The sequence below is a fragment of the Tauraco erythrolophus genome, chromosome 21 (assembly GCF_009769465.1).
Source record: "Tauraco erythrolophus isolate bTauEry1 chromosome 21, bTauEry1.pri, whole genome shotgun sequence".
NCBI lineage: Eukaryota > Metazoa > Chordata > Aves > Musophagiformes > Musophagidae > Tauraco > Tauraco erythrolophus.
The window spans coordinates 4,288,199-4,311,271 of record NC_141485.1 but is presented as its reverse complement, the minus strand read 5'-3'; the positions used below and the strand labels follow the sequence as shown (position 1 = coordinate 4,311,271).

Here is a 23,073-nt window from a genome sequence, read left to right as displayed (position 1 = left end):
CACTTTAAAAAAGCAGAGAATACAACTTTTACTTCAAAAATGTAGCAGTTTGGGCCTTTAATCTGCAAAGAGCAATTGTGTGTTATTTGTGTACCCATGGATTTTCTAAATTCAGTACATTCGCTCAAGCATTTTAACCTTGTGTCTGAAGCGATGCGTGTCACTGCGTATACAGAGTTAAGTGAAACTGACATAAAATCACATAAATTTTGAATGTGTTTACAACATGAATGAGTTTACTTTGCCTGCTTATCTAACTTCCATACAGCAAATTCCAAGCAATCAATACAGTATTGCCTGTTGAGATACAGCAAAGAAATGAAAAGGAGTCTAGCTGACACTTCCACTCGCAGCACGGCAGGTACCATCCATTCTTCTATGCTACAGTTCATACCTCGTTATGTTTATGTGTGTGGATAAACACACAGTGTTTTTGCAGGATCTTAGACCCTGAATGGAGTCAGGTGACTGGTCACTGAGGGAAATGTTTCATTCACGGGATTATTTGCAGGACAGAGAGCTCGGAATACAAATTCTGTGAGGCAATGGCTGGTCTGTTACGTATTTTTGAAATGTCATTCCTATGGGTGCTGTAAAAGAATTGTTAAGTAACTTTATTTACATTATTTTAAGTGTAGATTGTGTATCCTTTTGCTATTGGTATAGTATTATTATTTCAATTTTAACTTTAGGTTGTCTGCCTGTACCTCTGTTCAATCAGAAGAAAAGAAATAGGCAGCCTCTCACTTCAAATCCACCTGAAAATGAGCCAGGTACCAGTTCTGAGACTCGCACTTGCAACTTTTCTCCCACATCATTGGGTAAATAAGATATATTTTATCTTTTAATCACTCTAAACCCCAATAAACTTTAACTTTATGACTGTATTTAGTAAATTAGACATTGTATTTATCAAGATCTATATGCATCCTTTATGTTTATTTCTGAAAAGTTCATTATGTAAAAATGTCCTCCAGGAAATTTCTTTCTCCTCTGTACAATTGAGCTTTTTATACTTTGTGCCTAGAGGGAGTTGGACTCTTTGTGTGTTAGAGAATGAAGTAGCACTGGCATTTAAATAGAGTCTCTTGAAACTCTGACCTTTTGTTTTCAGTTGATTTCAATCAACATTCAAGTCCTGTGTTACAAGAAGAAACATTTATAAGATGCCTGTCTTGTAATTCAGAAGAGAGCTTCTGTTCTTCAAATTCTGCTTGGAAAGAATGATACAGAATTCTGCTTTTACTTTCATTGTGTCTGACTTACAATAAAGTAAAAAAGTTTGCTTATAGTAAAATAGAAGTATCTGTGCTAATAAGAAATAAAAGTCTAGTGTTTGTAACTTAACCTTTGCCTAGAAAAGCAACCTACTTGTTAGAAGCTGCTTTATAATTACAGATATCAAAGGATCACATTCCTTTTTTTTTTTTCTCCTTTTTTCCCCCTCTCCTTCCTGTACATTATTTGTGGAACATTAAGCAGATAAAGAGTAGGAGCCCTAAGACCTACTACCTTTCAATCTTTTCCATCTATATCCTTATTCAACCCTTTGTCTTTTGGAAATTAGGCCGGGGAACTGCGAACCCAGCAGAAGCTCAACTACAGAAAGCAGCAAACAGTGGGTACGTAAAAGCAGACCACTTTCTGCTTACTGATTTTTATTTGGGTACAAATATTATACATTATTCTATTGTATTATTATAATACAAGTTTCACAAACTATGACACATGCATCTGTCTGTCTTACAATAAAGCTACTACTATGCCACTGATAGTTTAAACTTATTTTTGAAAGCCAAACAGAACATCAGATGGCTCCTTCCTTTACGAAACCACCAAATGCACCAAAGCCTAATTCAGAAAATGCTGGGAAAATCTTGTATGCCTGCAGGTTGGTGGAGTATTTAACTTTTATTATCCTTCTTTAAACAAAATCATTCTCATGTGAAAATATATTTTACATTTTTCCATATTCCTGTAGCATTCAGAGAGAACTTTTTAATTCTTAGGTCATCACTGCAGTCCTAAATAATTACATTGTGCTTATGAGCCAAAACCCACTGAAATTAAGTATCTTTCCAGTGTCCCTAATGAGGCTATTAATTAGACCTAATATCTAGCCTTATTATCAGGCCTAAAATTCAGTCTTTCCATAAAAGCTGATTGAATTTTTCTGGTCTTAGACGTAATTTTTTGAGATTCCCCTTTCCTTGAAGTTTTACCCACTTTCAAACCACATTTATTATTGGACATAAATAAGTTTCTATCAGTGTACGTTAGGGCAATTGTATAACAAAACATTTAATCAAAACTGAATATAATTGTGAACTCTTTGCTTTTATAAACCAAGGAAAAGCTCACAAATTCAGATGCCTAGAGCTGGCAGGAAAACTTCCAGCAATGTTATAATTGTCCTTTTTCTCTCTTCCCTTCCTCCTATTTCTTTCCAATGGCAAAAGGAGAGTGATTGTTTCAGACAAGTGCCTTCAAAGGCAAAATGGAATGGAGCTGGAAGGAATTTCTGAGCCGCCTTTATAAAATGAAGGTTGTTAGAAGTAATAAGGTCAGCGCTAGAGTTTGTTGTAAAATTATTTCTTCAGTGATGGTGGTAGAAGAATTTGGAAATACCACTCTCAGAAGAAACTGCTTATTTTATTTTAGAGTTATGGAAAAGGTGTGAATCTTAGATCAGGAAAGATTTCTTACACAGGACAGGATGATAATCAAGCATGATTTTAAGGCCTATTGAATTCAGCTGGATTTAAGCACAGGTGTGATAACTGCTCTGAATATGGATAAATTTCAGTGTGTGCTCAAGTGCTTTGAGTCAGAATATTTAACATCTGTTTTTAAAGCCAAACCAACGGTACATAGATTGCTTTTGTATACTTTAATTACATATGCAAGTACTCAGAACAGATATTTTGATACTGAACTATGTCTTATGTTGTACTGCAGGGCAGAAGACAAGGCTCCCAGTACTAAAGCTGGGAACATAAATGAGGAAAAGAATTCTTTGCGCATCATATCTGCAGTCATTGAAAGTATGAGGCACTGGAGTAAATATGCTGATAAAACTCCATTATTATTTGAAGTTTTAGGTAAGCATGCTAGATTGTGCTGTAACTGACAGTTATGGTAGGACCACAGCCAAGAAAAAATATTATTCACTGTAGGAACAACAGCTGAAATAATACTTAAACCTACAAAATACCAGCATGAGCACCATGTAATTTTCCTGCTGGGAGATCCATTCAGCTATCAAATATAACTAAAGGAGGTACAAAATTAATACTACAGTTGTCTTCCAACATTTAAGCTCTTTATATCCTGTTTCTTTTCTTTCCTTGTTTTTAGAATGTGTTACAATAAATTTTCCTTTTAACAAGGAACCTTTTGTCGAGAGGTACAGTTTTATAGTCATTTTTGATATAATTAATCTGGGAATAAATTGAAGTCTGGAGTACTTCTAAACATATATGACTTTTGGTGTGTTTTGCTTTGCGTTTTAATGGACGTTATCTGAGAAACGAACGTGACAAAAGACTGAAGTGACTAAACTTTAAATCAAAGTGAATAAGAATATACCATGTAATGGCATTCAGAAAACTATTCTTTTGACACGGTTGCAAGTATTTAAAGTTGACTTGCATGTGAAGGTCAATAAAACTTGGAGAATTGTGTTGTGCTCTGCTTAACAAGGGAATATCCTGTTTGCAGTGGCGGTTGTGAAAACCACATTTGGTCATTCAGCGTAGAGAGATGTCATACACAATTTTGCTATTCAAAGACCATGTAAAGCCCATAATTTGTACTGGAACTTCCAGTGCTGTCAGCGCAGGTGCTCACAGAAGACTGATGCTGACTTGATGTATCTTAGTGCTTTTGAGTGATGAATGTTGTCATGATGTCTTTGTATGTCATACTTAGTACTGCTGTGATGTTTACATCATGGTTTATTTTTTGCTAAATGGTATAGGCACACTTGATTCTGCAGTCACAACTGGAGCACATGGGGCAAAGAATTTTCTTCTGAGAGATGGAAAGGAGAGTCTGCCTTGTGTATTTTATGAAATTGTAAGTATTCCTGTGTCCCTGCGTAACACAGACACCACTAGCTATAATCCTTTTTATGAAACTAATAATATGTTGTTCTGATAAACCGGAAAATTACTGTGTGAAAGGAAAGCTGGATCCTTATACCATATTGTTCCCAGACTGGTCTAGAGCCAGTCACTATTTAGGCATCTTCAGATTTCTGGTCCAGCAAAAAAGGTGAGACTTTCAGTTCAGCTTCTAAGTAGTTGATAATAGCAAAAAAGCGGATGTAAATTCCTTCTGCATTTGATGTAGTCTTCAGAAATATCCACCAGTATCTCACAACTGGACATTTTGAAAGCTTTTATGTTAGAAAGGTGATACAATTTTTTTATTTGTTTATTACACTTTTGATGAAGGACCGGCAGCTTCCAAGACTAATTAGAGGTCAAGTGCACAGGTGCATGGGAAACTACGACACAAAAAAGAACGTTTTCAAGTGTGTCTCTGTAAGACCAGCAACTATTCAAGAACAAGCCACTTTCCAGGAATTTGTTAAAATTTCAGATGCTGCGATGACAGCATATGTAAAATCAATTAATGAAATTTAAAAGTCAGAATGATTGTCCAAAACGGATTTTCAGTCATCATTACCCATAGAGGCTGGACATCCTAAAGCATTTACCAAAATTAGTACTGAAAATCTGATTAAATAATCGAAACTCTCACTATGCTGTGAATTCCAGCAAATAGTAGTACCAATGTTTTGTTCCCACTGTTACTTTCCATAGCTTATCTTTCCTAGTTCTATGTGCAACAACAGTGTTTTCTTACATAGTAGATTAGATTTTACTGGAGAAATTCTAAATGAAAATGTTTTAAGTTTTGCAGTAGTGCAAGTGCCATAGAAAAAGACTGTCAATACTAATTCAGATTGCCATTGATTTTCATGTTCTTCAATTTCTAGAAGTTCCTTCAATATCTATTTCAAAATGTTGACTATATACTTTTGAGCAGTATTTGGTCAAAGTTTAATAGCGAACAAACACGAACAAAGTTTCCTCTGGCTCTACATACTGCAATAAAACTGCTCTTTGGTAGAAAGTAAGAAGGTAGTCTTTATTCTACTTCAATTCCAACTAACAGGTTCCTTTTCCTTTGCTGGATTGCCAGAACACGTGCAAAAGCTTTTCCGAAATGTACATAATAAATACTACAGGAAGATTTCACAGGATGCAGCTGTATATATTAGGTATTCATATGGTTCCCGTTGATATGTTATCTGATTCATGGGGTTTTTTTTAAATAAATAATCAGTATAACACCGGTATAAAATAGCAACAGACCCTGAAATTGTAGGAAGACACAGAGGAAGTTGGAGAGAAATAATTATTTGAACACAGAACTTCCTGGCCTTTGCCATAGAAACATCTTTCATGAGGGAAGGACCACATAGATGTTTATGTGTTTGCCTTCAAACATTAATTTTCATAGATTATTCCTGTTGTTTCTATTTCCTTTTGCCCTTAGCTAGTTCCCCTACTTCAATAGCTTTGTGCCAAATCTGTTGGGAATTGTAAAACAAAAGAGATGTCAAGAAAACAGTGAACAACGTGATTTTTTTTTTTAAATTTTATTATACAGGGTTGGCAATTGGAAATTTCACATTTAAAATAATTGAAATATTGTATCCAACAAGTCAAATACAGAAAACAGTTAATATTCTAAAAAGGAGCCAGCTAGTCAACGCAGAAACACATAATGGAAAATACAGCTTTTAGTTACACTTAAAAAATTATATATTTAGAATAAAACTTGAACCTGGTCCAGTAAATCGTTTGACTTGTAACAAGAAAACTCTTTTACACAACTTAACGCGCAGACAGTCTTTATCCAAAAAAGTGATCTGTCAGTGTTAGCACATCCCTTCATGTTCCAGTTGAGGATCTAAAGTGTATGCTTTACTAACTGTTGTAAGAATCACTTGCGTTGGCATCTCTACCTCCTGTGCTTAGCTGGTTCTGAGAGTGGATGTTGCAAGGACAGTTTCATCTATCCAGCTGTAGACGTCATACACATATATTTGATTTCTTTTATACATTATAAAAATTAAAGAAAGGTCCAAATAGAAGCTTAACTCATAAAAGGTGCAGGATATTACAGGACGCAGAGCTTGACAGTGTTCACAACAGAAGCAGCTGAGTGTTAAGAAGTAAAGGGTTTGGTACAGTGGTGGTGTAAATGGTCCGACTCCATTGTAACAGGAATTTAAAACCACAAAGGAAGCTTGAACTGGGGGACCAGACCTGCAAGCACCTGTGTGTGTCATCATCACACAAATGTTGCGGTGCTGATGGTTCCAGTTCTGCACGTGTGGAAGTTCCGTTAATAAGGAACGACAGGAATAGGTCACTGGTGTCTGCTAGGTACGTTATGGCTGTTAATAAAACTCCCAAATAATTGGACTTTCAGTAAGAGTTTAGATCTTTGCAAAAAAAGGTTTTCTACTTTACACTAACAAATCACTTTTTTCTAGTGAAACATTAAGTGAACAGTCGTAAACATTACACAGAACAGAAAAAACCCTACGTAATACAGTTTATACACATTACTCAACGTTTTCCAGTTGTTTTTGTTTTTTTTAACCATATGGATCCTGTCTTGTATAATGGTTCTGGTGTAAAGGCACAGGTTGGTTAGGAAAGAAAAGCCTGCATCTCTGTCCCTCTGCTTCGCGGTGATGGTTTTCTTGTCACGTGTTGTTTGTTCTTCCTCACTTTTCTGACTCTTACATGCAAATTATCAATTTCAGCCTTTGATTAGAAAAAGTGTAAGATGTTACTGAAAAGTATATTACTATACAGAAGTGATTGCAATTTATTCTCCTCTCTTTAGAGGCATTCCTTCGACCTATTTCGTTAAACATTTGGAAGATTTCATTCCTTAGTCACTGTGAGCAAAACTGCATGGCACACGCATGCTCGCTCTCTCTCAGTGCACTTAATTCTACACTGGAATCTGCATTTTCAAAGATTAGTAATGGAACGTATGTTCATGTGCAGAATTTGCTTTCAGAGTGCATGACAATGTAACGACACAGAATAATTTTGGAAAACAATGCAGTGTTCCATTGAAGTTTAGAAGGGTGAGGAATGTAAACAAGACTGCAGAAGTCTTTGACATTTATTAAAATAACACAGTGATTGTTCTATCTGTTTGCATTTTCTTACACATCCTCAACATGTCTCTGTCTGTCCCTTCATGTACACTTTCCATTAAAAAATTAAAAAAAAAAAGAAATTCAGGAATCAGTTGGTCTCAGCTAAGTGAAGAATAATAAATTTGATCACTTGGTTTGTGCCAAAATACAAAACTAAGAAGTAGAGCTCTGAATTAAATATAATCTATGTGATTATTTCTTTTTAAATAAATAATAGAAAATAAAAGATGATAATAGAATTAGAATTAAATTTTTATTTTCAATGAAAACATAACAGTGGGGTGAGATTAGAACCCAATGTTGCTTTTTGCTTAAGGCAGTCAAGTGCACTTAGTTCTGACAGTAATGGATTCAGTGCTTTTGTGGAAAACACTTCACAAATTTCACAACAAACCCAGGAAATACAGCCATTTGCTAGTTCTGACACAGCACCCAATTCCTATTAGTCGTGTTCAGTAGCGTTTCACTTCACTTTTTTCTTTTTTTGTTAAACAATAACAGGATCTTAATAATAATCATGGAAACACTAGAATCATTCTGGCTCATATTATCACTACGTACAAGGGCCATCGCGCACATACATTTTTGTAAACAGATTTTCCTTTTCAGCCTTAAAAACCAAACAACAAACCCCAAAATCTACAGTTGTAATAGTTCAAATAATTTTGTAAAAGTCCACCTAAAATTATGATTTATGAAATACCAAACCCAAATTATTAGCTTTTTTTTGTCCTGCTGTTAAACTATTAAATTATCGTGAAGCCTTTGGAAGTAGTTAGATCTCTCTCTCTCTGAAAAAAGTGATCTAAATTTTAGGCAAGTCTTCATGAAGATGACTCTAACTCTTGAAGATTAGATCAATATTAAAAAGTGTGCCGACAACTTACAATAAGCAGGTACTACTAAAACATATAGATTAAAAAGAAACTTTTTTCTTGTATACAATTCTTTTTAGACATCAAGCTTAATTTTAGGCCGTGGCTACTATTAGGTGCTTTTTTCACTAATCAAAATAACTGTAACAAAATATCATCGCTGATTTTAAAATTCTCGGGTTCATAAAAGTTTTGAGATTTCATAATATATAAAAAGTGAATTGAAGCTTTTAAAAGACTTACGATTTTGAGACACAAAAGAAACTGGGAGGTAGACAGATGTTTTGAGGATAACCAGATATTTTTTGTCTAAGGCATTATGCCACTATATATTTAGCGCGGTAGAAAGGCTGCTGATTGATCCGATTTCAATTCCAGAGCGTTCGCTGCTCACACTTACGGAAGACTCAACGCACTTTCGGTCGTTGGGAATCTGACCTTCTCTTCCCCATCTCCTTTTTCCCTCTTCAGCAATACAGCTAAATGGAAGTGCTAGAATAATTTCTGCCCATCGCCTGTAGACAGGAACGTTCTGTTCTTACACAGCAATCAAATACTATAAAACAGTAGGGATTGGAGTTGGAGATATGTGCTCTTTTGGTGCGTATTTTGCAAAGAATGGTAAAAAGACAGACAGCATGACCCCGACAATTGCCAGCATGTACCCCCAGCCGATCTGGCAGTCTCCTGCATAGTAGATGTCTGAATTCTCACAGAATCTCTTCACAGTAGCAGAGTTGAAACCAAAAGGGTAAACCAAAAGCCCAGAAGCCATTATGAACACTAGAGAGGAGGAAAAAAACAACAATTATTATCGAACACTTAATTCCATTGAAAAAAAAATTCTTCTTTTAGAAACGCAGATACACGTTATGCTAAAATCAATGGGAAAAGTCATAGCTTAAAACTTCGGATTGTCAGATTATCTTCCTTTTCATAATTACCTCTTGTGGACAGCAGTGTCATAACATGGTAGCGAGCTGGCACTGGCATTTTTTTCATTATATCACTTCAGAAACGTTGTAATCCAAATTATGTAGCCATTTAAAAAGTAAGATGATTCAGATACAGTGGAATCCAGAGGAGAAGAATTCCTAACTTTGCAGATTCCAAACCAGCTTGATTTTCTTCTCGACAGCGTTTTTGTACTTGAGACAAACAGTTACTTTGTTCTGCCAAACAAAAACTTTCAACGGAAGAGTTTAAACATAGTTTTCCAGATTCTGCTGATTAGGGTCTGATAACATAAGCGCTTTCTCATTATTCTTATTATTACAAATCCAAATGGTTTAAAAAATCCTGCATTTGACCCAAAGAGTGAGATGAAAACAATACAATGTCTTCTTTTTTTAGCTTTTAGCATTCGAGTCTTTCAGTGTATTTTTTTTAATTCTCTCTATAAATTTAAGGTTTATAAAAATTTTTGACCTAAGGTCGAGACCTAAATTATTAAGACCTGAAGCTCCCATATTACCTATTATTGACAGCTTGGGCTTTAAAACCACACAATAAATACAATAAATTCTGGGTGCATTGTTAGTGATTCAAGAATAGTGATGATCAGAATTAACTGTTATGTTTGAGCTGATAGATAATTCATAACCAGCAAACATCTAATTAAACATTAAGATTATAAAACAAACGCTACATGCTATTTTCTGTGTTTGTGATTGCCTTTCACGTAGGACATGTGGATATTACTCCCATTATAATATTGGAGAGGCTTAATCTTAAAAATAGCCACTAAAAAAGGGCAATCGCTCATTAATCTTTATTAATAAAAAAGAAATTAAAAAAAAACTTTAATAAGCTTGAGGGCTAGATGAAGTCAAAAAGTTTAACACGCTCAGCATGAAAAGTCCCTGAATAATTTGAATTAAACCTTTCCTTCTAGTCTAAGTGGAACCGCTGAGTTAATCCCTTGTTAAAAACAGTAAGACCAAGAAAATGGAAATTAAAAGGAGAAAAACTGGAACAGAAGCAAACTTGCAAGTCTCTCTCCCTCTAGGGAAACTCGTGTATGGGCGAGTCACTAAGCGGAGCTCCCCGAGAGCGAGGTGCTCCGACCTGCCCTCGCTCCCACAACCACTCTTTTCCGTAAAGCCTCCACAAACGACACGTCTTCAGTGTTCCCAAGGAAAGGATGCTGCGGCCTTCCCCCCTGTCCACGCTCACGGGGTGTGAAGGTGGTGCTGCAGGAGCCAGTTGAGGGAAAGGTGCTCCCCAGCGCAGGCAACATCCTGAGCGCATCTCACGCCCCCCGATACCCACCCCGCTGCACCGGCTGTGGGTGCCGGGGCAGGAGGGAGCTGGCCAGGCGCAGCGCTGAGCTCTCGGCAGCTGTGCTGGTGCCTTTAGGCTCCAACATTACACAAACCTCCAGAAGCTGAGGCTAAATACAGAGTAGTAAGTTGTGTTACGCAGATCTGCCTTGATCTTAGTCAAGATCTCCCTTAGATCGCCTAAAAACAACACAAAATGAAAATACAATGAAAACGAAGCTGAAGTCGACACACAAACACAAAAAAACTCATATAGCAGAGGTCACCGAGCTTCTGCAAAAGAAGAAAAAGAGCTAAGGGCCAGCACGCTTCCTGTGTCCAGTGACAGCCGGGAAGTTGTGTGACACTCTTGCATGCCCAGGAAAATTCCCGGAGCACCACCTCTACAGGCAGAAGCACAGGGAATGACCTTGGCGAACCACCAGAAAAAAGGGAGACTTTTCCTACTGCTATTGGGAAGTTTGAGAGTGTTAAACTGCAAAACTGAGCAACAAACTAAACCTCTGCGGGTTGTAGCGTCCACCCGTGGCTCCTACAGGTAGGAAGCAGAACGTGCTACCTAAGGGACTGCCATGCGAAGTGGATACGCAGCACAAGCCCTGCTCCACACCCAGACTGCTCCGCTGCACCAGGAATCTTGAAATGGCCCCATGGTGCAAAACCTTCTGCAAAACGTTGGGCCCATTCGCAACGGAAAGCGAGCCAGTTTTAAGAAAAACTGCAACAGCTTTAAGCAAGAAGCAGGCCTACAATTAAAATTTCAGTTTGTTCCAAAGCCAAAATAGTCCATGCATCCCATTCGGCAAAAGAAAACATTATGCAGAATTGGAAGCAACCTTTTTTTCACAAAATCCTTTTAAACTTTGCTAACTGTTAGATTTCCTGGGCTTCAGACACTATCTCAACCCCTTGCTCTCACTTCACGCGTCCCATACGTACGTCTTGTTTTTGATGGGGTTACACAGAATTATTTTGAAGGTTGTGCTTTCCAGTGACACCAGTGTTCAGATTACCACTTGGTGCTGATGTTGCATGGTGTGGTTTAGTGGAAGGAGCTTTTTTTTTATGGAAGGCTGGAAATAATCTGTCACAGTCGAATGTAATGTGTTCACATATCAAACGGGCTAAAAAGTTACCCATGGTTTCATATCCTCAGGCATGTCACAGAATGACCTCATTATGCTCATTTAGGCGCCCTCTTTCTTACAAAGGCTCAAAATATTGAATAGCCTGTTATTAGCAGAAGCCAAGCTTTCAGACATGGTGCTAATGACTGCTTAATAGTGCTGTCCTTCAGCAGTGCAGTTAGCTGGGGGAGCACACAAAGAAACGGTGGGGCTCCACGTGGGCTCCTCCTGTAGCACTTACGCCTCTGCACCATTTTCCAACAACAAACATCACTTTGAAAGGTATCAGAACACAGCAGTGAGTGCATCTTACCATGATGTGTAGCATAATCCTGCTGTCATACAAGATGATGAGAAGCCTGGACAACATACTTGGGTCTGTTCTCTAAAATACGGAGTGTAGAGGGGACTTGCTGGTAAAATGGATAGTTGGAGTTCTTTTTTTTAATGTAGCTTGACGGATCGTTTGGTTCATTTCCCATTAACTACTGGGTCTTGTTAAAAACAGGCATTTTTTAAATTTTATTATCTGACACACGCTGTTTGTTATTGGCAGGTCCTCTTCACCTGAGCTCTCACCAGTAAATCACAGCCACTGCTGACTGCAAGGCGGTCTAAAGTCAAGTCCACATCATCAGTTCAACCTTAAGTCACCTTTTATTTCTACTTTCTAATCTTCTGCCCTCCCAAACAGTTACAGTCTCACTGTCATCCTCCCGCATCCTCTTTATTTACTGGTGTCCTACAGCCAGATGGTAAATGGCAGTTTCTCCTCTGAAGGGTTTTCTGGCCTTCCTGTGCTCTTGCTCCCTGTGCAGGCTCAAAGCTTAAAAAATATGGCTTACCTATGTTTTTTTGTTAAAGTAGATTCCTGAATTCGTCAATTTCTAACTAAAATAACTTTAATTATCCAGTATAAGATATTATTAGAAAGGGGGACACTTCTTTTTAGGGAAAACAGGGCATTTTATAGAAAAAAAAAAAATTTTGGTGAATAATACTGAATCAGTGATACATCTACACAGACAAAATAGCATTTTCCACTATTTTAAAATCTAATAACCTATAACGCTTTGCCATTGCAATGGTTCATTCATTTCATTAGGCTCCTGAAGCACTGTTTAATGATTTAAATCTCTCACATACCATTTTGAAGTTTATTTTAAACCAGACAAACCAAAGGAATGCAGTTCTCTACAGTGTGTGTAGAGGGCACCAATGTACAGCGCTCTTAAATGCCATGCACAAAAAATGGCTATTTCCATTTCCTCTTGTTCAGAAAGATGGATGAAGTTTTAAATGTATGAAACAAAAAAAATGAATAGTTTTCTGTATTGTGAAGCAGGAATTTGAAAACTTGGCTAAGCTGATGTGTATCCTTCCGTACTAAGGTTGAAATAGATGGAAATCTAGAGGTGGACCACAAATATTACAGAGATCAGAAAAAGCTATTTTATTTTATTGTATTTGTTAGTAGGTTTAGATGATGTGTAGTAGACGTACTAATCACCAGCAGTAAAATATGCTATGTGCATGAATTATCTTCCTGAAATTACCTGCTGTAAGAAGATTAGTTTGTCTTAGAAGTTTAATTTGCTTATTTTAGGAGTATATTATATTCCTGCCACTTGTGACAATGACGGAGTAATTGCAAGATTGTGGGACATATCAGACAATCATTAGAATGAGAGCTGAATCGTAGGAGAGCAAGAGTATTATTGCAACCCTATTACAGATTATCACAGTCTTATCTCTTCTTGGAACATTTTTATTGACAGAGCTTAATCTACCAAAGCAGTTTTCACTTTTCTAATCAAGAAGTTTCCTCTCACATGTAATCCATTACCTCCCTCTTAAAGCTGGCAATTCTTCTTATGCACAATCAGTTGACTTTGAATAACACATTTCCTCTCAAGTTTATACATTTTATTAATCTAACAATTTTATTAGCTCCTCTTAAGCTTTTCTTTATGTGATTTTACTTACATAATTTTAAATGAGAAAGCGGATCCTGATCCAAAGCCACAGACACCCCAACACAAAGCCAGAAATACAGCTAACATCTGAGTGCAATGAGAAAACCTTTCAACCAGTAGTGGAGCCAAACATCTTCAAAATGTCATCTCTTGTCCTACTGCACTGACTAGCCTACACTCAGTACTTTCCAGCACTCTTCCCGCGCAAATATTTTTGTAGCATGCCTGAAGGGTACAACATTTAGGGTATTTTGGACATAGGTGGTGCAAGTTCCCGTGTACAAAAAGGAGATACCTTTATGTCTCTTCCAACATAAAAGGAAACCTAAAGGCAATGCTAAATCAGGTCCGAGGTGACAGCTGTTGTTCTTCACAGTAATAACTGCACATGAGTGTACAAACAGAAACAAGATGGAATTTTGGGCTATCTACAAATTAGGCATTTCCTTTTGGCTACTTCAGAAAAGGAAGAATAACGTAGAGTAATTTTGGTGAGAGCTGCAATACATCTAAAATCAGCAGGCATCATTTAAATGCCAAGTAAGTAAAAATAAAATGAACGGGAAAGTGACCTGTCAAAGATAAAACAAACCAGACAAAATCCTACTGTTACGGAAGCAAAACTTTTGAGGGGTGAGGCAAACAGGGACCACTGTTCAAGGCCATTCTATTCTGCTGAACTCCTGGCAGGTGCATGTCAGGCACCTATAGTTCAAGCTCTTGAAAACAGCCCTAGCAATTATTCCCTTCCAAGGAAAGCAAAATGGAGAGCAGGGAAAAGGGATAATAACTCCCATACACAAAATGCAGCTATCTTCCTTTGTAAGTGAACAAAGATCTGGAACTCAACGAGACAGCCACGTCTAACATACTACAGTTTAGCTCTTCTCCTTTGTAAATAATTATTCCATTGGCTTCATTTCAGTCAAACACGTTGTGATTTAAAGAGCTTGTATCAGTGCTGGACTGTTGCCAGATAAGTAGACTGTACCAGTTCCTTTTCTAGCTTTTCTAAATGGTGCAACTCACAAGTTAGCAGCTCTAATGTAATTGTGGTTACAACGAGTGCTATGCAGCTCGTCAAACCCCTGGGTTAGCTAACGAGGGAGATGTGTTAGTTTGTACAATGTCTCCAAACTATGTTTAAATAAACGCGGAGTATGTGACTGCAGCTGACAAGCTAAGGAGCTGCATCAGATATAGTAACTTGTATTTTTATATAAATATATATGCAAAACTACTGGGAAATATATGTATAGAAAAAACTGGACAATGTTTTCCATTTCGGTTTATTTGGATTTAGCTGAGGTAGAATAGGAGCAGGTTATTTTAAATAAAACTAGCACTGAAATGAGTGCCCATGCACCTTTTTTGCACATATCTCTTTAGTACCACTTAAACACCCCGTTCAAGTTCTGTTGGCACAACCTCCTCATTCGGACGGGCCCTTGTTGCACAAATAGCCTGTTGCAGAAATGTCTAACAATTGTACTAATAGCTGAATCTACCTCACTTTGTAACTGAAAGGAGTGGATTTGGAAAAGAAATTCTCTGAAGCCAACATAGAGGTAATTGGGCTTGGTAATTGCTGCATTAGCTGCAAGTTTATTAAGGGCCACAAAAGGAAATGCCATCCCTGTGACCTTTGAGGTTGCATTTCGCAGCATGTTTTCTGCATGAGAACAAATGATGAAACTCCCCTCTTTCTGCCAAGTGAGTGGTAGCTATGGTGAAGATTTATAGATGTAATCTGGTAATCTATGGGCCTAATCATGCAGTTATAGAGTTGTGTGTCATTTACTCAAAAAGGCTGAAATGATCCAGTGCTGTGTGGACTATGGTGAGGGAGTGCATTTTGTCATCTGCAAGGTTAGAAGATATACAGCCTATTTAGCAGACTGTAAAAGGGAGAGACAAGAGCTAATGTTTCTCAAAATAGCAGACTGTTACACAAAATTTTACAAGACTCAGAGAGTTAAGAAATGGGGACTGGCAGATGCACTCCGATTTGGAAGCCATTACGATTTTCCTTTTTTGAATTGCTTCAATAATTATATGGATTTCCTATTTATTTTTTTTTGAAATTATGTAAGTCATGCTCACTTAATCTTTTTCAGAACAGCAGACACAGAAACAGACTAATAATATAATATTGACATATTTAAGTGTTGGATTCTTTAGAGGAGAGCACCGTGTTCAGAACGAGTTGTGCCTGTAATGTGCCTATATTCCCTCATCTCTGTGTTACATTTTATTCTACAGTTAAGTGATAATAAAAAGTGCATATTTCAGTTGTTCTAATTTAGGTAAACATGACATGGTACACATTTCCTAAGCAATGCACATTTCTAAGCAATTCCATTTCTACAAATAGAAATAAGGTGGCAAATGCTTTGCTGCTTTTCTTACTTAACCTATCCATGCCGGAACCAGTATGTTCTCCAGCACAGGCAGGGAATTAAATCGATGACTGAAAATTTAAATTAATACTTCTCCTTGTGATCTTTTGGCTAAGAACAAGTGCAGCTTCAACTCATCATCTGACGCATTCCCTAGCAAAGAACAGTATCAGCCTGGGTCCCTGCGCAGCTGGACGTAGCGAGGGAGCGGACACGTTTCCTTGCAGCATATTGTCTCTCCTTTGCTGCCAGCTCGCCTGGGAAAGGGAGATGCTGCCCAGCCTACAGCAGGTTTTGGCTCCAGTGCTGGCTGTCAATTCCAAGTTCTTAAATAGCTATTTAGAGCAGGGGCTGAGGTCCAAAAGATGGGCAGTGATGCGTAGATCACCTGAAATGTCATGATTCGACATGACACATTTGCTGCCTTCTCTTCCCCACCTGCTCACCTCCCAGGTCTGTTTTCAATCAATCTTTTCACCTCTCCCAAGGCTCAAAATTTAAGCTCAGGAAAACAGATTTATAATGAAGCTGGTGGCCATTAAATACTAGCCTTACATCAGAGGTGACCTTATTGTAAAGCATTGTACAGCGAATTTATTTTGACTTTGCACATTCTACACCTTGTCTCCCACTTCGCAGAGACGCACGATGTGGCAGCCCAGTCAGTGGTGGCGGGAGCCCTGATGCTGAGAATGATGCCCACGTCTCACTTCGTTACAGCTGCGCTTCACATCCCAGCAGTCTTCAAGCCTCAGGATATCGCATTCATTACCTCTTTCAGAGACGTGTATTTTACATAAATGGCTGAAAGGTGATTAGAATCCCTGACAGAACAGCATTTTATCTGGAATGCAACCATGAAAAATAAGTGCCTAAACCAAAAAAGGCATCCTACATCCTTCTCCTAATTGATTTAAGCTACAAAGACCAGCTTCGGTTTTCCCAGGGCACAGGAACCACCAGGAAGACATAAATTGCATGTTTTCATATCTCCTTAATAACAACTTCTTGACAGGGGGTTGAAACCAGAGTTTTCTATTTCTCAGATGTCCTAGTCCTGTGAATGTCATCACTCAGCAGAAGCACACCTACTGCCACCTGATCATAAAAAACAGTTCTGTAACAACCCTCATTTCACGCTGCTGATTCCAGCCCACCATAAATCAGCCACACCACAAGTCATGTTGGAAATAATTGTCTGTTCTCGAGCTCCCCTCTTTTTACGGCCCAGGTGCCACACAGCTGTAGCCATATGGTAGACTACATCCTACCAAAGTGGGTTATAGCAGCACCTCCAACAGCAATGCTACCTGAGAGCTTGGAAGCTTTTTAATGCCACAAACTGGAAAAGTGCAGCTTATACCACTTGTGCAGTGGTTTTCCTAACCTTTACAAATGTTATAAAAGGAACCAGCTCTGGTGTAAACCAGATGCTCTGCAGATAGGAAATGGGATGGCAATGGCTAATTCATTGAAAGCTGCCTGGCAATGCTGCAGGTGATCCAAGGGCTGATCCTCAGCAACTCTGCTGGCATGCTGCACTCTGACCTGTCCGCCCTTGCTCAGAGCACCCCCCTTCTGCCATCCACCTTCCTGAGATGTGCTTATACTGATTCCTGGCTGTGCAAATGAATTAGCGCAGCACAGGTAGCATTTTGACTTCAGCTATGTTTGACCCCTATGTTCCTTACCCAAGTCTTACATAGCAGCTTTCAGGAACGTGTCCTATTAAAGCAAATGGTCAAATCAGTACCAAGCTGGGTCATGCTGGTCAAGCCACGCACTCAATTAGCAGCAGGCAGGTCTACTTTTAAGAACCACCAGCCACGTCTCACACAAGAGGCTGATTTAGTCTAAGGCTGCTGGAAGAAAAGAGCTGAAACCCACCTGGCATTTTATTTCTGAGCACACGGTCAGCCTGCCAGCAGGAAGGACCAGCTGTGCTCCTCACCTCCCACTGCAGACACCGCTCACAGGTACCTGGGCAAGTCACTGCTTGCAATGGCCCATCAGCTGCAACGGTTTAGCCATTCTAGTGCTCTTCAAAAGGCAGGTTTTGGCTCACATCCCTCCTCTGCTGTGTGAGGCCAGAAACTCATCACTGACTGATGTGTGCTTCAGCTCCCAACTCGTCAACATACAAAAGAAGCAATTGAGTTCTGAGGCAGAGCTACTTAGGTTAGAAAAATAATGTAGAAATCCAGAGTAGTGATAGAAATGCCCAAAATTACTAGCTAAACAAAAGTGATTCGGGATATCTGATCATTTTTATCAGGTTGGTCCAGCTGCACAATTTCACATCTCCAATTATACCAAAGGGCCCACACTTCCTCCTTCATTAATGCACTTGAAGGATTTAATGAGTTACTTCATCAGGTTAATAAATCCCTTCAATAACTTTATTACACTTTGATACAATTATTCAAGTGGTGCAGCTAACAAACGATCATCATTTTTATTTCCTGACAGAACAACTCAGTTAATATATTTGGACCGTGAAATACAAAATCCATAAATAAACTATGGGGACGATTGAACGTCTGTGGGCGGGAGGGTATTTTTTTATCTGCAGTTAAGGCAGCATTGGAAATTCTCTGTCTCTTGGGCACGTAACTTCAGGCAGGTGCCAAGGAGAACTGCAGGAGGTTGGTGCCTCCTAGCAATGTTCTGCTTCCCACCTAGTGCTTAGGAAGGAGGTGAGCTGCTGCAGGACATTCACCGCTGCCTGTAGGGAGGAGTCTTGAAATGCATCAGAAGGGATATAATCCATATTTATTTGTTCCAGCACTTTATCAGGTTTAAAATCCAGCTTCATAAAGGCTGTTCCATTTCTCGAGGTTAAGATCTTCGGCCAATTTTGACAAGGTGCAGTGACACCATCAGAAAATAACATTATATTCTGGAAATTATTTTAAACCTAAATTGAATTGGTTGCCATGCCATTTGTTTTTCTTGTGGCATCATGGTAAACGACATCATCAACAGAATAACCTTAGAGGCAAGGGTGTTTTCAGAATCTTAACCTTCGAATGGCCAGCAGTATTACAGCTTCCTATTACCAGAGTAAAAATATTTATGGTGGGTAGACTGCAAGAATGGAACCATACCATTTATTTACTTATACTTGATAGCCACCTCTGGCAAGAACAAATTTCCCATTAATCACCATCTTATCTCTGTAAGAAACAGTTACTCTCAAGGACATCTGTATTATTCCCTTTGTTTTATTAATACAGAGAACAGCACTGCTATGGATCTTTTGAGGCTGAACTTTATTTATGTTCTAGATTCCCTTTTTTTAAGGGGAGGAGAAATGCTTAAATAAAATAAACATTGATCTTTCTTAATAAACAAACTACTTAAGATCCCAACCATCTTGAGGGACATGTGCATTGGAAATTTCTCTGAATATATTTTTATGTAAAGAAACTGCAAATCAGTCTCTCTCTTCTCTTTTTTATCTGCTGAAACTCCAGTTATGAATGTGAGTTTCTCCTAGGAGTGCAGATGACCTCGTTAACATGTGAGAGTGCCAGAAAAGCAGTGCACTCCAGACCAGGGGGTCAGGGGAGCGAAGCCAGTTTTCTAAGCTTAGATCTTGCAATAAAAGAATGCATATTTCTCTTCCTTTTCACATAGTCTTTAGCCAGCATTTTAAAAATTACATGTTATATTCAGCTCCAGGCTGATTTGTTTTCCTAATTTTTCAAGAGCACTGCATCATATATTTTCATCTTTAAAAAAGAAATCAATACAGGCCCAGCAAGAGACGGTATCAGACAGCCAAATTCTCTTTCATGTGAGAAAAGCATTAGTAGGAAGACTCCCACAAGCTGAAATTTGTGGAATTTTCTCCCAGTCAGTAGGTTTAGTTCTGTTCAGTTTCCTAAACCAAAAGACCATCACAGATAAGCCCAGGTCTCAGGTCAGCTTGGAGGGACCAGGGCTGTTCCCGCTAGCAGCAGACTAACTCCTGTGCAATCTGTTCTGAAATAACGGATCCACAGTTTCCCATTCCCTTTCATTCTGGCTCCAAGCACCACGCAGAGCTCAGGGCCACTCGAGCCCTGTGATTGCAGAGGAGATGCAAGCAGCATTTAACGGCTGCTTTCCCCTGCAGCCGCCTCTCAGCTCTGTCTTCGTGAGCGATAACTGTTGGCAGCAGGATCTGGTGGTGCTCCTGTGGTTTAGATACAGCAAAGCAAAAGGCTCTGCCACCAGCCAGCCCTGTGCCCACTCTCTCTCCATCTGTCTCGGCCCAGGACACAGAAGACAGCCTCCACATTGGTTGTCCTGATCCGCCTTGCAGGCCTGAGTGTCCTTTCCATGGAAACCAGAGCCTGAAGATGGAGGGAAGGAAAGAAAGAAGAGACGCAGTCTTTGTCCTCTGTGGCACGATGGCCCCTCTTCAGAAGTGGCCAAGTGTTTGGCAGAAGATATGCCCAGTTGCCCAAAAGCAAATAATTCATCTTGCAATAGGGCGAGCCTGCGCAGTACCAGCAGTGATGCTAGTGGAAGGGGGACGGATTCATCGTCATTTTTTGTTTAATTAGGTGTCCAACACCACACAGTGGTGAGACGCCACCTGATTGTCAGGTGAACACGCAGTTATGCCTGCCTCCGAAACTCCAGTGCTGCTCACACAGCAATTACTCTGGAGTCTGTCAAATGGGACTGAACCAGGAATTTTCTTGCAAAGTGAAAGCTGCGCTTCCAAATACGATCAAGGACTCTATCCTGTGCCCTGCGCTGCTGCTGGGTCCAAGCTATGCTGGTCCTGCCAAGGATGCTGCCCAGCACCACTGGCCCGTGTGAGATGTCAGGTGTGGGTAGGGCTGGCCAAAGCCAGGAGAGCAAACCCTCCAGTGAATCTTGCTGGTTTGGCAGGTTACGGCGACCCAGTGGATCAATGTGCGTCAGTGGGGGTGTAAGGATGCTGCTGGGAGGAACGCCAGCCACACAGCTGGGCTCCTCTGGCTGCAGCGAGTGAACAGACCCCAGCCTCTCAGCCTGCTCAGCTGTGCCGGCCCAGCTCCCCGCCACCCTGCTGAGAGCTGGGACCCCCCTTTGCTGCCGGCGGCGGTGGCAGCGAGACTGCCAGCCCCACGCCAGAGCAGCAAGAAACGCCCCGGGCAGGCAGGGCATCAGGGCTGGTCACTCCATGACAGGGGCTTCCTTCAGGGATGACAAAACTAACCCCAGAGCGTTTCCATCTTTCTGCATCTAAATGTTTAATAACATTTACAGGGCAGCACAGAAAAATGAACTTAAATACATCATTTGTTATCTGAGGATACCAAATGACACCATTACTGAAAGAGATACAGAGAAATGTGTCTAATAAACATAGTCTATTTTGCACAATTTACTTTGCATTTTCCATATCCTGCAACAAGCACAGGATAGGATGGATTCTTAATGATCATAATACATGTGCAGAAAGAGCAGTTCCCTGAGGGCTACTGATTACTGGCAGAAGGGATGTGCATCTCGGCAGGGCAAATGAGGAACCCTGAGTGCATCCAGCAGCCATCAGGGGCCAAAAGTTTCCATTCATTTCACTCATTTTCCCTCTAAGAAAAGAACATGTTTCAGCACAGCACCAAGACATAACAGCACTTGTTCTCTGCCCTAATTCCTTTAGGATTTGTCTGACAAAGGCATAAAGAGGCCCCACATTCATTTTAGAGACTATAAATGCGTAAGAGTCAGCTTCCAAACTAAGACATCCCTGCTGCTTGCCTGGATACACTGTTGAGGGGTGGACAGAAGGTCTCAGCTGCAGCATCTGATTGCTGTGCGAGGGACTTGGGAACAAGTTAGAAGATTTAAAGGATTTTTCATCAGCTGATCTAAATCCCTGCCTGGGTTTTTAGCGCCCGGGAAACACCACATGCCCACGGATTGCAGCCTTTCCTACACTCCATCAGAGTCATATTAATTCTGTGGTTTGGCACAGTTGTTGCCACCAAGAAGTTTGCAACCCGGTGTTTGCTAGTAACGATGTGCAACCTCTGTGCTGTACGTGTGTTTTCCTAGTGTTCATTTTCAAATTAGCCACAGAAAGGACAAACTAAAAGCACATGTGTCATACTTTTCTCTGCACTTTTGGAGGCTCAGTCATGGAAATATCTTTGTCCGATAAATGAATTCCAGGTCACTGGGATAAACAGATGCAATAAAATACTCTGATGTAGGAGAAACTCATACAAAAATATGATCCAACAACTGTTCAAGGAAATTGCCATGTAAGGGATCCAACTTTGAGGCTTACCTCAGGCTTTTGCATAACATGATAGTTAGTACTTTAAATTGGAGAAAATGTGATCGGATCTTTAAATTTTTTTCCACTTGCTTTTTCAATTTCATGGAATCAGCAGAAAGCAAAGGGAATCAAAACTGAACTAATGTGCTTTTGACTCCACCGCTGCCTGAACACACGGCAGGGATCCTTTAGTGGAGAAAGGAATATGTCTAACCACTGTTATGGGCAACCTAAATTGCCAGAAAACGTGGATTTTGGACTTGTTTTCAAAATAGCATGAGAAAGAGGAAAAACAAACATAAATGGAAGGCTGAAACATAATCAGAAGACAGTAGTTATTTAGTTTGGCTACCGATTTATTAATGCATTATTGTTACGCACTCAGGAATAAACCCTCACTTAAAAACGTTCTTCAACTCTAGCTGGGATTATTTACAGGAAATAAAAACGGTTAAAGAATTAGAATGAAATCCTGCCCGTACTGAGTTGCCAGTTGCCACTGACCTCATTAGGCCAGGCTTTGCCCCCAGATATCTACAAAGAACCACAATTCTCTTGCAGTATGAGTAGCAGATTAATATTCGACAACACAGTTTATCTTTCCTTACAGAATCCTTCATTTTTATTCAGCTGACCTAAAAACTTTGCTCCACAGGTTTGCATTTTGATGCAAGACAGACACTGACCCATGCTCCTTTTCAGCCTGTTTGCCCAACATGGTCACTCCTGTTTGGCTTAAGCACCTTCTCAAATTATTATTTTGCCTCCATATTCCTTACAAGAATTTTTTTTTTCCATTTGCTTTCTCAGCAGCAACTTTAAGGCATTTCAGGCTACTAAAGAACTACAAAATTAACACTGTGCTCACATGTATCCTTTAACCCTGTCCTT

The 23,073-nt window shown here is 39.5% G+C and overlaps 2 protein-coding genes across 2 annotated transcripts in view; one reads left to right on the top strand and one right to left on the bottom strand.

The window, feature by feature from the left end:
• Positions 1 to 318: 318 nt before the first annotated feature.
• Positions 319 to 4,649, top strand: SPATA22 (spermatogenesis associated 22). The gene is made up of 7 exons (XM_086624866.1): positions 319 to 361; positions 693 to 821; positions 1,568 to 1,622; positions 1,796 to 1,891; positions 2,959 to 3,101; positions 3,980 to 4,077; positions 4,458 to 4,649. Exons 1-7 carry the CDS (start codon positions 319 to 321, stop codon positions 4,647 to 4,649), a joined length of 756 nt encoding a protein of 251 aa, XP_086480992.1.
• A 4,040-nt stretch (positions 4,650 to 8,689) lies between these two features.
• LHFPL7 (LHFPL tetraspan subfamily member 7) overlaps positions 8,690 to 23,073 on the bottom strand; it is a 61,948-nt gene continuing 47,564 nt past the window's right edge. Inside the window, exon 3 of the mRNA XM_086624698.1 lies at positions 8,690 to 8,916. Coding sequence (XP_086480824.1) covers positions 8,690 to 8,916 — 227 coding nt within the window. The remainder of the gene's footprint in view (positions 8,917 to 23,073) is intronic.

What these genes read in the sequence shown, in the direction of transcription:
- SPATA22 (XM_086624866.1), top strand. Translation starts at nt 319, where the DNA reads ATGAAAAGGAGTCTAGCTGACACTTCCACTCGCAGCACGGCAG. An exon ending in CAGAAAGCAGCAAACAGTGG is followed by an intron (nt 1,623 to 1,795) that starts GTACGTAAAAGC and finishes TATTTTTGAAAG; the next exon opens with CCAAACAGAACATCAGATGG. An exon ending in ATTATTATTTGAAGTTTTAG is followed by an intron (nt 3,102 to 3,979) that starts GTAAGCATGCTA and finishes TAAATGGTATAG; the next exon opens with GCACACTTGATTCTGCAGTC.